The sequence below is a fragment of the Polistes fuscatus genome, unplaced genomic scaffold (assembly GCF_010416935.1).
Source record: "Polistes fuscatus isolate 324 unplaced genomic scaffold, CU_Pfus_HIC Scaffold13, whole genome shotgun sequence".
Taxonomy (NCBI): Eukaryota; Metazoa; Arthropoda; class Insecta; order Hymenoptera; family Vespidae; genus Polistes; species Polistes fuscatus.
In genome coordinates this window covers 512,181-526,137 of record NW_025113031.1, presented here as the reverse complement: position 1 = coordinate 526,137, position 13,957 = coordinate 512,181, and the positions used below count along the sequence as shown (strand labels likewise).

Here is a 13,957-nt window from a genome sequence, read left to right as displayed (position 1 = left end):
TTCTTCTTTTTATAGCTATATCTTCTCTTTTTTGTTATTTTATTTATTTTTCTTTTACTTATTTATCTCCCTCTTTTTCTGGTTTTACTTCCTTTTCTTTGGTTTTCTCTTATATTTTCCTTCTCTTTTTAATTATTTATATTTTATTTTATTTCTTTTTTTCTTCTTCTCAATATGCCCATAAGGGAAACGATTTCTTTTTTTCAATTTTAAAAATAAATTAACATAATTCGATTAAATATTTCATTTCTACGTTTTAAATCGTTCGTTCAATTGAAATTTCGAATATTTCAATTCTTTTTGTATCTATTAAGGAGATGTACAAATGTTTTATGTTTATTCGTTATCTTGTTTATTGTAATTGGTTGAAAATTAAATATCATTGGTTTTTTATCTTTCTTTATCAATTTTCTTGTATTATTTATACTAATACTTTAATCGCACCTGGTGATAGGCAACCATTTCTACTTCGTCGGTAATATCGTTAGTAACGTTATTTAATGGTAAGATATTTCTTTGGCATTAATGGTAAGATCACTTTTATTATGTTTTCGATAAATAATACTCCCATGTACTGTTACCGACAGAAGGTAATATAGGCATATTGAATATTACACATTGTTTTACAAATTCATAACTGAAAACTATAAATTTGTACATTTTTATTATTAAAATATAATTTAAAGTGAAATTAAATTCTTTTAAAAAATAATTTAAAATGTTCATCTCTTAAATTTACATACATATTTTAAAGAAATATAATTTTCCATTAAAACCCACTTCAAAAAAATATTAATATATTTACTATAATAAGGATATTTTCGAATTAGCATTGCTTTCTTTAAGAATTTTCAAGATCTCATCCTTATCATTGTAAGAATCGTAAACAGGATTATCCTTTAAATCTAATATCATTAACTTATCTTGTCTTTTTATGAGATCTACTATTTCATTTATATCTGATATTTCGTTAGACCGTAAAGATAAGAACTCTAAATTATTTAACGTAGGAAAATATTTCAATGACTTAATCTTATTACAAGATAAATCTAACTTTTTACAATATTGTAAAGTTGAGAGTTGATGCAATGAGTTTGCTAATTCGTTTTCATTAAGTCTTACTTCATCAAAAAATGCAAAATATTGATTATTGTGAAGCTTTGTTAAAGATAATTCGCTTAAATCAATCTTTTTATATATTTCTAAATCTTTCTCTGTTCCCCATAGTTTTGTAAACATATATTCCACTATATATTGGCAACCTACAAATGAAATATAGATCATTGAGATATTTTGATAATTTTGATAATTTTTAAATAGAATATTTTATTATAAAATGCTTACGTAAATCCTTATAATAGTATGAACGTAGAGTATCAAGATTGTATAATGTATTTACGTCTTCCAGTATAGTTTCATAAAAATGAGTAAAATCAAGTTTTTTCATAAGAAAGATACCAACTAATATAACCCATTTATTACTTGGTTCCATTTGTGCTAACTGTTTGTAACTTACTAATTGATATTGCAATTGTTCTTTGTTATGATTCTCATTAAATGGCAAATTATTTTTATATATCCATGCACTTTCTTGATGCGAATAATTAAATTGATATTCTTTATCTTGGACATTAATGCAAACGTTTTTTAAATCGCTTAAATTCTCTAGTGGAATAGATAATATACCAGTCCATACTTTAGAAAATCTTTTCTCCATGTACGATCTCCATTGAACATCTATTTTAATATTATCAATAAATAATGAAATATTTCCAGACGATCCAGATATTTCATTATCAAATACAACGTCGACCGTGTTGTTTGTAACACGAGATCTCCATAATATGCAATGAGATTTAGGTTTATAATCATCTAAAAGCCATCTCTGATAAAACCATGCACTCGTATCATTAGGATCCGTAAACGTTGCATCTCTAACTAGATCAAGTTCTAAACAATATCAATGGAGTTGTTAGATTTAATTATTATTCAATTGAATCATAAGAAACATGTTATACGAGCTTAATATTTACCTTCTTCCCATTTTTTTCGTGTAATTGGTATTTCTTCGGAATCGCTAGAAAATAATTTAGTAAGAACTTTACTTCTGTAATGCCACGACGAGTAATTAGAAAAATTCTTTAATATTTTAGTTGTAGAATATTCATATTCTGCGTGATCAGATATTCCTGCTTTCTCTACCACGTATTTTCTATAATCCCAACAATGAACTGAATTGAATCAAAATAAAGAATATATATCGTTATACATAAACGTTAATATTTCTAAATAAACAATTCTTTTATACAACACTTACAATTTCTTTCATCTAGATTAAGACATTTTGTACATAACGTTAATTCTTTAATCCAATCAGGTTTTTGTAAATGTTCCATTACCCACCATCTTTGATGCCACACGCTATAAGACTTAGGATTATTTCTTAAACAATTTTCAGTCAACGTTAACTCTTTTTCAAGTAGGTTTGTATAATTTTCTTCGTTCCTATATTTTAAATGAATTTATTTCTTTCAATATATTGATAATAATCTTTTAAATTTATATTTATCTTACCGATTATTATTTTGAAACGCTTCACGACGTATGTTCCACAACGTATGAATATCTGAATTTTCTAAAAGGACTTTCTCCGTTAGAAATAACATATCGTCATCCCATATTTTTTCTTCCCTCTAAATAGAAAAGAAGATTAAAATTTAATTGCTTTGCATCTAACAAAATCAAGTATTTCTAATTTGATAAACAAGTTGTTCGAGTAGAATAAAAATACTTCATTAACATGACGATAGATTATTTCTAATATTTAAAATATTCAAGAACATTTGAACTATTTAATATAAAAATTGAAAAGAAACCTTTTTAAATATCTCGGTCATAGCAATCTTATACTCGGCTAATTTCTTAGCTTTTTTTTTCTTTTGAATCTCCTCTTGTTCAGCTGTTGTGCGAACCTTAACACGACCGTGCTAAAAAGAATTATTTCATTTAATAAAATATAATTGATACGTGGATATTCAATGACTCACTTTGACATTACGTACAAAATATTGAATTTATCTAATATGACAACGATACAACTATAATAATTACAGTTAATATATTAACTTCATAAAAAGTGGTTATATACCATTTTTTATCTAAACTAACATAAATTAAATTTGATTAAACATAATATTACAATGTCAAATACACATATATGTTTGTAAATGTTTCACTTCTGTAATACTAATTTAGATAGTATTGATGTTTTAACTTTTTATTTCATTAACATAAAATATTTGTTTTATAATTTATTATATAAATTTATTTTATATATAAATGTTTATAAAAAGTAATTATTTAATAAAATAATAATTTACCATTGTGAATAATTCTTGTAGAGTTAACAATAACTATAGGTTGATAAATGTTTATATATATATATACGTATGTATATTAAAATAACGATGTTATTATTTTTAACAAATCATTAAATATTTGTAATCTACACTAAAAATTTATTTTAATATGATGATGTGAACTACTGTAAAAAGAACAATGGTAGTTTATACGTGTAAAATAAGAAGTACCAACATTATCAAATAAAATACATGCAGAACTACCCAATGGCGCGAAAATCAATAATGATTCAAGAAACAGAATGTTTTCAAACCAATTATCTTCAATAAAAACATGTTTTATCAATAAAAAATTCTTTACATTTCATAATTAAACAAATTTTAATCCATTTTAAACATACAAGTAAAATAAAAAGTAAAAATATTATTACTTTTTAGAAAATACAAAAAACATTAATTTAATATAGTTTTAGCTATAATTTAAAAAATGTATTCTTTATTAAAGATTAGTTTATTCTAGAATAAGTTTATAATGGATTATACACACAACAAATATGAAACGTCATAATTATAAAGTTGAACTATTAATATAATTGTAAAATTGTTACAAATGCCATGTATTGGTTATGTATAAAATATGTACTAAATTAATATGTTTCTTTGAATCATAACAAGTTCTAATAGTGGGTTTTTTTTAAAAATAGTTAATTATTAGTTACATTTTCACGATTGTCACGACTTTCACGATTCCATCTCCATATGGTAGCATCGTCACAAACACACAATAGTACTTTGCCATCTCGACTTAAGCTAGTTTGTCTTATTGCTGCATTACAGCGTGGATTTATTAGAGTCCAACAACGTGCTTGACCAGGTTCATCAACTTCCAAATCCCATACATATGTTTTACCAATTTGATTTCCTAACGCTATAGTACTTTGCATAAAATCCATAGAAAATCTAATAAACCAAATATCACACTCTTTGAATTCGAAACGATGTAAAACAGTAGCACTTGTTTCTCCATTATTTAATTTATCATTTTCAAGACGTCCTGGTTTCCAGCATACAATACAATTCTCACAAGATTTGCTTAAAATAAAGTCGCCATACCACTTAACACAATCAACATAATTGCGATGTACATCACGTGTTGTGAAGTCTGGAAAATGTTGAAGTATAGAGTCAAATGGTCTTCCATTTCTACTAAGATTAGAATGATATGACTGATCGATAGCTGCCTTCATATTCGGCTTGGTTAACGACCACAGTTTCAAAGCATGATCCATTCCACATGAAATAATTCGCTGACCCAATATGTCAAAATCTGCACTTAATACTTCATCTCTATGGCCTTCTACACCACCAAAAATTGCTATACATACATCCGACTTAATATTCCATAATCTCAATGCATGATCCTTAGATGCAGATAATAATATGTTGCAATCTTTAGGATGAGTTTTCAATTCGTTTATTGCATGACCATGACCGATGTAATGTTTGATACAAGTCATGGATACTGTACTAATTACTCTTATAACTCCTCGAGATCCTGCCACAGCTAATAATGGTTTTTGATTATCGTCGTAAGTCCAAGTACACGTATAAAAAATTTCTTCTGAATCAGGATCGGTATAACATTGACGTAATTTAATATTACCATTTGGTGGACATTCATAAATGCTTACACGAGTTCCTCCTACAGAAGCAAACATTAACGGTTGATCTCCTTTCAAGTGATGATTAAATTGTACTCCAAAGAGTGGTTGACCGTGATCTTCTTTTATACTACAACAAAATTTGTAAAGCTGTTTGTCATTGCAAGGTTTACTCTTCGCTGTCTTACTTCTTCGTCTTCCTTTCCTTTTATAACGAGCATTACGAGTTGGTGTATCACTACGATGAGTACCGGCTGTGGAATTACTACCGATACTACATTCTGTTTCATCGCTTTCATTCTCGCTGTCTTCCACGCTCGACACGTATGCTTGACATTTATTTGTAGTTCTTTTCATTTTAGAAATGATATATTAATATCCTAAGAAATATATATGTCTATATATTACATATTAATCATAAACAACAAAAATATGCATATATATGTGTATATATCTTTTCTTTGAATTAAAGTAATGAAAATATTATTTAAAAGATTTTTCAAACTATATATTCATAAACAATGTGGACGGCAATCACTTGTTTTTTTATTTAATTATTAAAGAACACTTAAGGTTTTAAATTTATGTTATAACGTTGATAAACAAGCGCGAATAGAAATTGTAACATCAAACGTACGGTAAAATCCGTCATAAAATCAAACTTGAATAAATTTCATGCAGAATGTGCAAGTTGAATCTTAGAAATTAACATAAATTATCATTTATTCAGTTGGTAAACATTTTACCAATTTTGTTTCGATCCGATTGGTTATCATGTTAGTACATAGATGAATCCACTAGATGGTACTGTTCTGCAAATAAAAATTCAATATCCAATGACAGATAACTTAGTAAAACAGATTTAAATCATGCCATTAAAAGAGGTTATGTTATAAAACACGTAGAAACGAATGTATAGATACATGTAGATATACAATATTATTCAATCAATGCTGTAATTATTTCAAGGTGTATTTATTATTGTAGGTATTTGAGTTTCTAATCCTAAAACTGTCGATGCTAAAGCTAATATTCTGTTTTCTAATTCATTAGATTTATTAGGATCCTGAAAAGATAAATTAATCTTTAATTATAAAATTGATCTAAGAAAAAATATGTAAATAATCATTTGACATAGAAACTTACAGAAATCTTGGCAGATAAAAATCGAATGTTATATTTCTTGCGTATTTCTTTTAAATTATGAAATACAAAACTCATTACATCTAATGTGCTGTTATCATGCACCAAACAACAAGCACCAGATATTATGAAATGTTCATCTATTAGACCTATATTTGTCTCGATCTAAGATAAGATTGGAAAATAATAACTATGAGTTTAATGATAAAGAAGATATTGAATGAATAAAATCATTTACCCAGTCTATCGATGCAGACATTAATGAATCAAATGCAAAGATGATGAAATCAATGCGTATAGAAATTTTGTTTTCTAATACTTCTGATATGGATTCGCATTTGTGTACTTCTATGTACCAGTTTTTTTCCTTCGCTCTCTTGTGAAGCCCATCCGATAAATGTTCACATAATGCTGATCTACCTACTACCTAAACATATTTAATTTTTTCTTATTATTTCTACTAGATAAGTGTAAAATGTTGAAATATGTAGTTTATAAAACAGATGTTCTTATAATCTTATATATGCACAGTCAACGTGTCATATATACATATACATATATATATATATATAACCTCTAAAGATTTTATATACAATTAATATTAAATATACAACTATATATACCTTATTTCATATTTTGTAATGAATAGTAACTTACACACACTTATTTATACACTACATAAAAACATATGAAAAAAAATAAAATAAAATAAAATTTAGATAATAAATTTGAAGATTATTAAAAAGTATTAAATGCATATTTTAAAATTTATTTAAGAAATAATAATTTTAAATCTTACTAAGAATGATACATAAACGTAATTCCTTTGAACACCACCAGAACTTTGAAGAATCTTACTCATATTGAAATTTTGTAAATGCCGGAAAATTCGTAAAATCAATTTTGAATCTTATTTAAACCGCGCAATACCAATCACTGTAGCCAATTATTACGATGAACAATCATATGAAAAAGAATAAAATTATATATCAATTAGAACCAATCAAATGAGCACTAGTTCTAATGCTTCATTCTGATTGGTGTTTATTTTTATGACTATACTGTTTTCAGATGGCGATGCGAACACACGTAACGCCCGTTTGAATTAATTTATTATACATTGTAAAACTGTCCACATAAGAATAAATTACCAGAAATGAATTAAAAACATTTATATGTGCGATGTATTCTAGGCTTTTAAGATTAATACGCCTTCATGATGTTTTAATATATATATACTTATATTGTAATTAGGTTTATCCAAAATTTGAGATACATTTAAAAATTATTTTAAAAATTATATTAAATCAAAGAACTAATATAAACATGCACACATACATATACTTATTAAATCATTTAAATATAAGGAAATAAATAAAAATCTATCTTTAGATAAAATGAATTAAAGAAAGGAGTAAAGGAATATGATGTCAATTTGGAAGTTAAAGGAAACTAATTACAATTATAATGTTAATGGTAAGCGGTCTTTGGCTAGATTTTACTTGCAATGGAATGTTTAACATATAAAATATGTTAAACATTATACTGAAAGTAAAATACCATTGCCCAGGTCTAACCACGAGGAGGTAACCGCTTCTGAAGACCCGGGATGTGCATCCTGAAGATGTCACCATCCGAATTAAATTGAAACCAGAGAAAATGATCACCCCGAAAATGTTTTTTAATAAGGCCCACTCTTAGACCCCATCCTAAGAGTTTAATTCGGGAAATCCTTACAGTTATTATCGAGAATGAAGAGAAAAGTGGAATACCAAATAACAAAATGATAAACGAGGAGTGAAACATGAATAGAATCGAAATAACGTGGAACCTATGAACAAATAAAATACATTAAAAATAAATATCACACGCGTGCGATGCTAAGGGGAGAAGAATAAACAGATTAAAATTATACATTTAATTATACATTTAATTATCTTATACTATACTTTATTATAACTAAGTCCTCTTTTGGTCCTCGGTTGGTCCTCCTCCTATTGAACCTGCAATAAAAAAAACAATGGCGTATGGAAGAAGAAGAAAACTGGGGCTGGAAACGAACCTGGAATAAAAAAAGAAAAGATTATTTTAGATTTGCAAAGATGCCATGAGTGATTCATGGTATGTATAAAAATTTGGACTGATCCATGGTACCTGTAAAAACATGAAAGTGCATTAACAATGATTTTTCTCATACCAACATAAAACGAGGAATGCATCTGAATAGAATTAAAGTAACATCGATGATTTTACTGAAAAGTAACACATTCTAGTATAATTGTAATATAAACACATACAGAGATTACAAATTATGAATATTTTTAATGTAATAATTTTGCAATCTACCTAAAATATAGTACAATAAAAATAAAGGTATATAATTTTGTGCTGTTCCATGGTACCTGTAAAAATAATGATGTCATACTATCATTTACCATAACTCAGTTCTCTTTTGATTCGTTTCTTCTTCCTCTTGGACGGAGTGTTGCATTGTCTCCATAATTCATCCTGCCAACAAAATATTAAAAATAGGATCGTTTGGTGTGGATGGAATTTTAGGTAAGGACATGATTCTATCTTTGGAGGTAAGATAGAATCAAGGCTCGCGTGGGCAGGGTCGCATCCCTGAAGTAGACCTTTCTTCGCAAAGAAAGAATCTACCCGCTACCCATTGAAAAAAATACTGGAAACGAACCTGAAAAAGAAAAAAGAAAGATTAGTTTGGATTTGCAAAGATCCAATGAATGCATTGGAATTAATCATATCCTGAAACAAAATAAAATGAAAATTAATTAAATATATAATATACTAATTGATTAAATCTTAATACCTAAAAATATAAAAAAGACATTAAAAAACATTATAAGATAATTAGTTTCTACGAATGAAATGAAGAATGAAATGAAGAATGAAAAATGGGGAAATTGTGTGTAATAGGAAATTAGAAAATGATATGATATTGGAGCGGGAATTCGGGAATGGTATTGTACTCTATCATGATTTTAAAGTATTTTCTGTCTTTTAAATGAAATATCATTTATAAAATCAAATTTTCTTAATACTCGATTTATTTTAAGGAAAAATTATGTTTGGTCTTTGGTGGGTGGCCTGGCAAATCCAACGATGGTCACCTGTAAAAAAAAGAAAACTATTTTAATTATTACCATTCTTAATAACCATTATAAATTATTGACGAGCAAAACAAAAAAATAAAACAATAAAAATATCAAATGACCAACGAGCTATTCTCAAAAAATTCAACCATGCTGTTGAATTTGAAAATAACTCATTAAGTCTGTAGTTGCCCTCTTGAGCCACAATTAAGTGGGGGCCTCTTCGGCTTTTAGCCTCTTCTTTCTTCAAGTCTACTGTCGGACATTCCCTACGTGCGAGCACGAAAAGAATCTTTGACCAAAAACGTCAATCGTTCCAAAAAGTATTCGCATAATTTGGCATATTACAACGATTAATGATATAGAATTAGAATCCTCCCTGATTCTATATTATAAAAAAAACCTAACCGACCCTAACACAACCCTGAAAAAAAAATGTGATTAGTAAAACATCCTGAGCTTTTTACATAGAAAATAATTATTACCTTTTGGTCGAGAGATATCTCATCGCCGAAAGGAATATTATTAACTATGTAAAGTATCGATTCTATTCTAATACCAAACCGTTATAATATGCCAAATTATGGTCCTACAATTTAGAAACGACTTAAAGACATTTTCACCCAATTACTCTCAACTGCTTATAACACTAATATAAATGAAATACATTTCACATTACAATATATATATGAAATAATTCCATTTATTTTCTTTCATCATACATCTTATGCAAATAATTCCGATGTTCGTTAAGGGGGTGACTCTATTTATTAATTATTACAAAATGCATTCGCGTTTCCCGTTAGCTATCCTAGCTCGTGGACAATCAACGAACTTAAAAGTTCATCGACTGTGCACATATTACACGAGCACATTTAATCGAATGTCCGAGCAGTTAATTATGCTAATCGATGACCTAATAACACTTCGCACTTTTACTATCGAGTAATATAATCGAATTGAAATAAAAATAATACTAAAAATGCAATGCATTTCTTTGCAATATTTTTATTTAATTTATTCTTTATATTGAATTATATAAAACATTTCAAAGACTAAATCGCGATAGTACGAAGTGCTAGTTATAATACTTAAAACTAAGTATCAATTCATCAAAGGTTTTGCGGATTTAATTTCGACTCTATCTCGTTCGAGATAGAATCGAAATAGAAATGAATTTCTTAAATGGTTGCAAATCCCTTTGAATCATGATACATAATGCATATTACAGAATTGTCACAAAAAAGATTTACAAGTCAAATAAGATAGAATAAAAAGATATAATTTTGTGACAATTCCGTATAAAACCCGGAGGTGGGGACTCGCACTGAAAAGTGCAAGTATGCCACGTGCCATTCCGGGGTCCTACCTACTTATAATTAAAGTTTCACATTCGCTCAAAAAAATACACATGCATACCCACCCACACACTCCACGGTTCTCACACATACCACCAGGGTGCAAAAGCCTAAACTAGAGAGCATGCCCCGGGGCACCTCCGACACCCTAGTTCAAACGCGTTTTCTAAATTTATGGGAGTACGTACCAATTGCTGTAATCGTCTGTCAAGGCTAGTGATTATTGCGTAAATGACTAATGCAAAAATACAAGTATAAACTAGTATATATTGCATACTAGTTATATACGAGTATATCATAGTTTCCGCAAATAAATGCGGTAACTCTACTATGCAAAACGATTGTTAAAAAAAAAAGTTCGTGTCGTACGCGTGACTCTACAAGTTATTTTTATTCAATAACTTTAAAAAATAATAAGCGCGGTATTACGTATCGCGAAACGATGTACAATGCACATTCCTAACCGCACACACATGTGCAATGTACACCGTGCAATCACTAGCACAATGACAGACGCCAAATGGGGGGAGAAAAACTTAAAACTAAACCCATACTAACCGTTCTCACCCATACGTGTAACACCTGGGCACACGCATAAATAAGAACGCAGAAAGTATAGGGGGGAGAAACGGGGATTAGTATATTAATTGCTGAAAATCCTAATCTAAGATTTGATTATTATATAAAATGTTCTCTCATTAATCTAAGCGGGCTATGACTCTACAAGTCATTTATAATGACTTTTAAAAAGATTTTAAGAATTTAAAAAAATAATAAAAATCTCGGACGACTCTTTCGTTAAATGGCTGTTCTAATGAAAGAACTGGGCTTTGAGCCACCATATAACAGCCAGAGTCTATCCGTCGCGAATGGGTTTGTCTTCTTGCTCATTTTTTATTGTATCGAAAAATAAAATCGCGATTAAATAAACTAAGTACGAAGCAATGCATGTAAGACATTTATTACATGCTTTTCTGGACGAAATCGAGTAAATTAATACTCGATTTCACCACTACTAAACTCAAACGAAACACGTAATAAAAAAGAAAAGTGCATTAATTAATTGCACTGTTAATTAAATGAATTTAACCGATGAGACAAGAAGACCTATCCTGAACTAATAATATAACATACAATAAAATATACAATTTTCATGAGCAATTTCAAAAAAGGACTAATCCTTTTTTGGAATCACTCATGTGCTCGTCAATAATTTTGTTGGAATAATTACAACCAGTAACTCGTGCCGATTGGGACCTTTCATCCTCGGCATGATTGAGCACCGGAGGGACTTTAAATTTTAACTCACGACCTGTTAAATGTTATATTACATATATGTGGCATTTTAAAATAAAATGACGCATGTATGCAATATGAACAATTAGCATTAGAAGTTCTGCGGTGGCTCCAAAACACTCCTACTTCGTAGCAAATGGTCCAGCTGCATCCCTCGTCCACCAGACCCATGGGAGAATTCCTCGATGCACTTTTCCTCGCACTCCCGTGACTCTAATATCGCGGTAAACGAATATAAGAAACTATAAAAGAGTTTCTTATCGCGAAACCGAAATTTTTCTTAAACGGCGAACAACACTGAATCTACATACGCGATTCGATTTGAATTTAATTTACGCCCGGTCACTGACTCTACTTCGCGATTAAAATGTTACTTTAATTATTCGTACAAACACTGATTCTAATTGTTTGCAACTGCATTGCGCGCAGTTCAAAAATCAAACACCAACACTTGCTTACCTTTCTGAAAAGAAAGAAAATAAGAAAACTATTAGTATCATTGTTACCATTTAAAAATTACAAGTAATTATTAAAGAAATGTTTAATAGAAAAATGAATTTACCTTCTATCTTGATTGATGAATGCCCGATGGGTCTCCTACCTTTAAGATGACGATGCCGTAGACGGTTCCAACGAAAATCAGAAACTTACGTGTTTCTTATCGCGACCACGGCACTGATTCTAATTTTTACAACTGCATTGCACGCAGTTCAAACACTAACACAAACACTTAGCCTTCTGGAAAAGAAAAAGAAAAAACAAAACGATTAGAATCATTGTTATCGTTTAAAAATTATAAGTAATTATTAAAGAAATATTTAATAGAAAAATTAATTTACCTTTTATCTTCAGTGATGAATGCCCGATGGGTCTCCTACCCTTAGGATGACGATGAGTAGACGGTAACGAAAATAAAAAACTATAAAAAAGTTTTTTATCACGACCGCGAACGCGAACGCGAACGCGACCGAGACGTGCTTTACCGACCGCACTGCACGTCAAAAACGTCTGGAAGAATGCACAAGATTAGTGTTCCTATAAAATAAATCGAGTATTTTAATGTGGGATATAAAATGAAGGTAGCATTAAAGGGAAAACAATGAAATGAATTGTAATATGATATTAATTAGGAAAATGAAAGAAACTAATTATCATTATAATATTTATGGTAAACGGTCTTTAGCTGGATTTCACTTGCAATGGAATGTATAGCATATAAAATATGTTAAACATTACATCGAAAGTAAAATACCATTGCCCGGGTCTAACCACGAGGAGGTAACCGTTTCTGAAGACCCACGAGGGATGTGCATCCTAAAGATGTCCACATCCGAATTAAATTCAAAGGAAATAAAATAATCTAATCGAGAACAATTTTAAGAAACATCACACTTAGTCCTAACAAAAAAGTAATTAAAAAGTAACACATCAAATAAAAATATATTAAAATTATATTAAAATTATTTTCTATTCAAAGTATGTTAATAAGTATGTAATGCTTATACTAGTACATATATGCTTAAATAATCTGAAACATAAAGAGAGTGTATTAAAATATTAAAATAATTGTTAATTAATCGATAAAAATGTCTATTGTTGTCTAAAAGTTCTGAGTATATGTTCTGTCAACCGTCTTCCTCGAAATTCACCTTGAGACTGGCACTTTCTCTTTTATAAAAATTCTTTTATTAAAAGTTGTTTATATGACCTCTTGGACGTTGCGCATGTATATAAAGGAAATAATCCACCTAATCAATAAAATTTAAGATTATAACGTTCTGATTTTAGTATTTTTATCATTTTTATGTAATTGTTTAAACTAATTTACATTTGTTTTAATGTTCCTACGCAGTGATGACTTCGGAGGGAAAGGATAACATTTTCATCTAACAAAACATAAGATCGAAATTAATTACTATTCAAAGTACGTTAATAGATATGTAATGCTTAAATCAATATATATGTGTTTAAACAATCTTAAATATAAGTAAAGTACAGTAGAGTATTAAAATAATTGTTAATTAATC

At 28.8% G+C, this 13,957-nt stretch overlaps 2 protein-coding genes across 5 annotated transcripts; both read right to left on the bottom strand.

Annotated features, from left to right (window-relative positions):
* Positions 1-775: 775 nt before the first annotated feature.
* On the bottom strand, positions 776-5,856 carry LOC122514014 (polycomb protein eed-B-like). 4 transcript variants are annotated; one of them, XM_043630602.1, is made up of 8 exons: positions 5,767-5,856; positions 4,079-5,400; positions 2,877-2,987; positions 2,575-2,693; positions 2,318-2,505; positions 2,034-2,231; positions 1,345-1,950; positions 776-1,262 (listed from the first exon to the last, which is right to left on the bottom strand). In XM_043630602.1, exons 2-8 carry the CDS (start codon positions 5,375-5,377, stop codon positions 805-807), a joined length of 2,979 nt encoding a protein of 992 aa, XP_043486537.1. In that variant the 5' UTR covers positions 5,378-5,400; positions 5,767-5,856; the 3' UTR covers positions 776-804. The 4 variants fall into 4 exon arrangements, with proteins under 4 accessions (XP_043486537.1, XP_043486536.1, XP_043486539.1 ...); XM_043630601.1 differs by lacking the exon at positions 5,767-5,856 and adding an exon at positions 5,658-5,744; XM_043630603.1 differs by lacking the exons at positions 776-1,262; positions 1,345-1,950; positions 5,767-5,856 and adding an exon at positions 5,658-5,744 and having other exon boundaries at positions 2,121-2,212.
* Positions 5,726-7,117, bottom strand: LOC122514015. The gene is made up of 4 exons (XM_043630606.1): positions 6,963-7,117; positions 6,402-6,590; positions 6,167-6,328; positions 5,726-6,086 (listed from the first exon to the last, which is right to left on the bottom strand). Exons 1-4 carry the CDS (start codon positions 7,023-7,025, stop codon positions 5,985-5,987), a joined length of 516 nt encoding a protein of 171 aa, XP_043486541.1. The 5' UTR covers positions 7,026-7,117; the 3' UTR covers positions 5,726-5,984.
* Positions 7,118-13,957: the final 6,840 nt, after the last annotated feature.

Bases quoted from the DNA above. Each gene is read 5' to 3' on its own strand.
- LOC122514014 (XM_043630602.1), bottom strand. From the start codon at position 5,377: ATGAAAAGAACTACAAATAAATGTCAAGCATACGTGTCGAGCGTGGAA. The intron at 2,506-2,574 runs GTAAGATAAATA...TTTAAAATATAG, and splicing joins GCGTTTCAAAATAATAATCG to GAACGAAGAAAATTATACAA. The intron at 2,232-2,317 runs GTAAGTGTTGTA...GATTCAATTCAG, and splicing joins TAATCTAGATGAAAGAAATT to TTCATTGTTGGGATTATAGA.
- LOC122514015 (XM_043630606.1), bottom strand. From the start codon at position 7,025: ATGAGTAAGATTCTTCAAAGTTCTGGTGGTGTTCAAAGGAATTACGTT. The intron at 6,329-6,401 runs GTAAATGATTTT...ATCTTATCTTAG, and splicing joins TGTCTGCATCGATAGACTGG to ATCGAGACAAATATAGGTCT. The intron at 6,087-6,166 runs GTAAGTTTCTAT...TTATCTTTTCAG, and splicing joins TTTTATCTGCCAAGATTTCT to GATCCTAATAAATCTAATGA.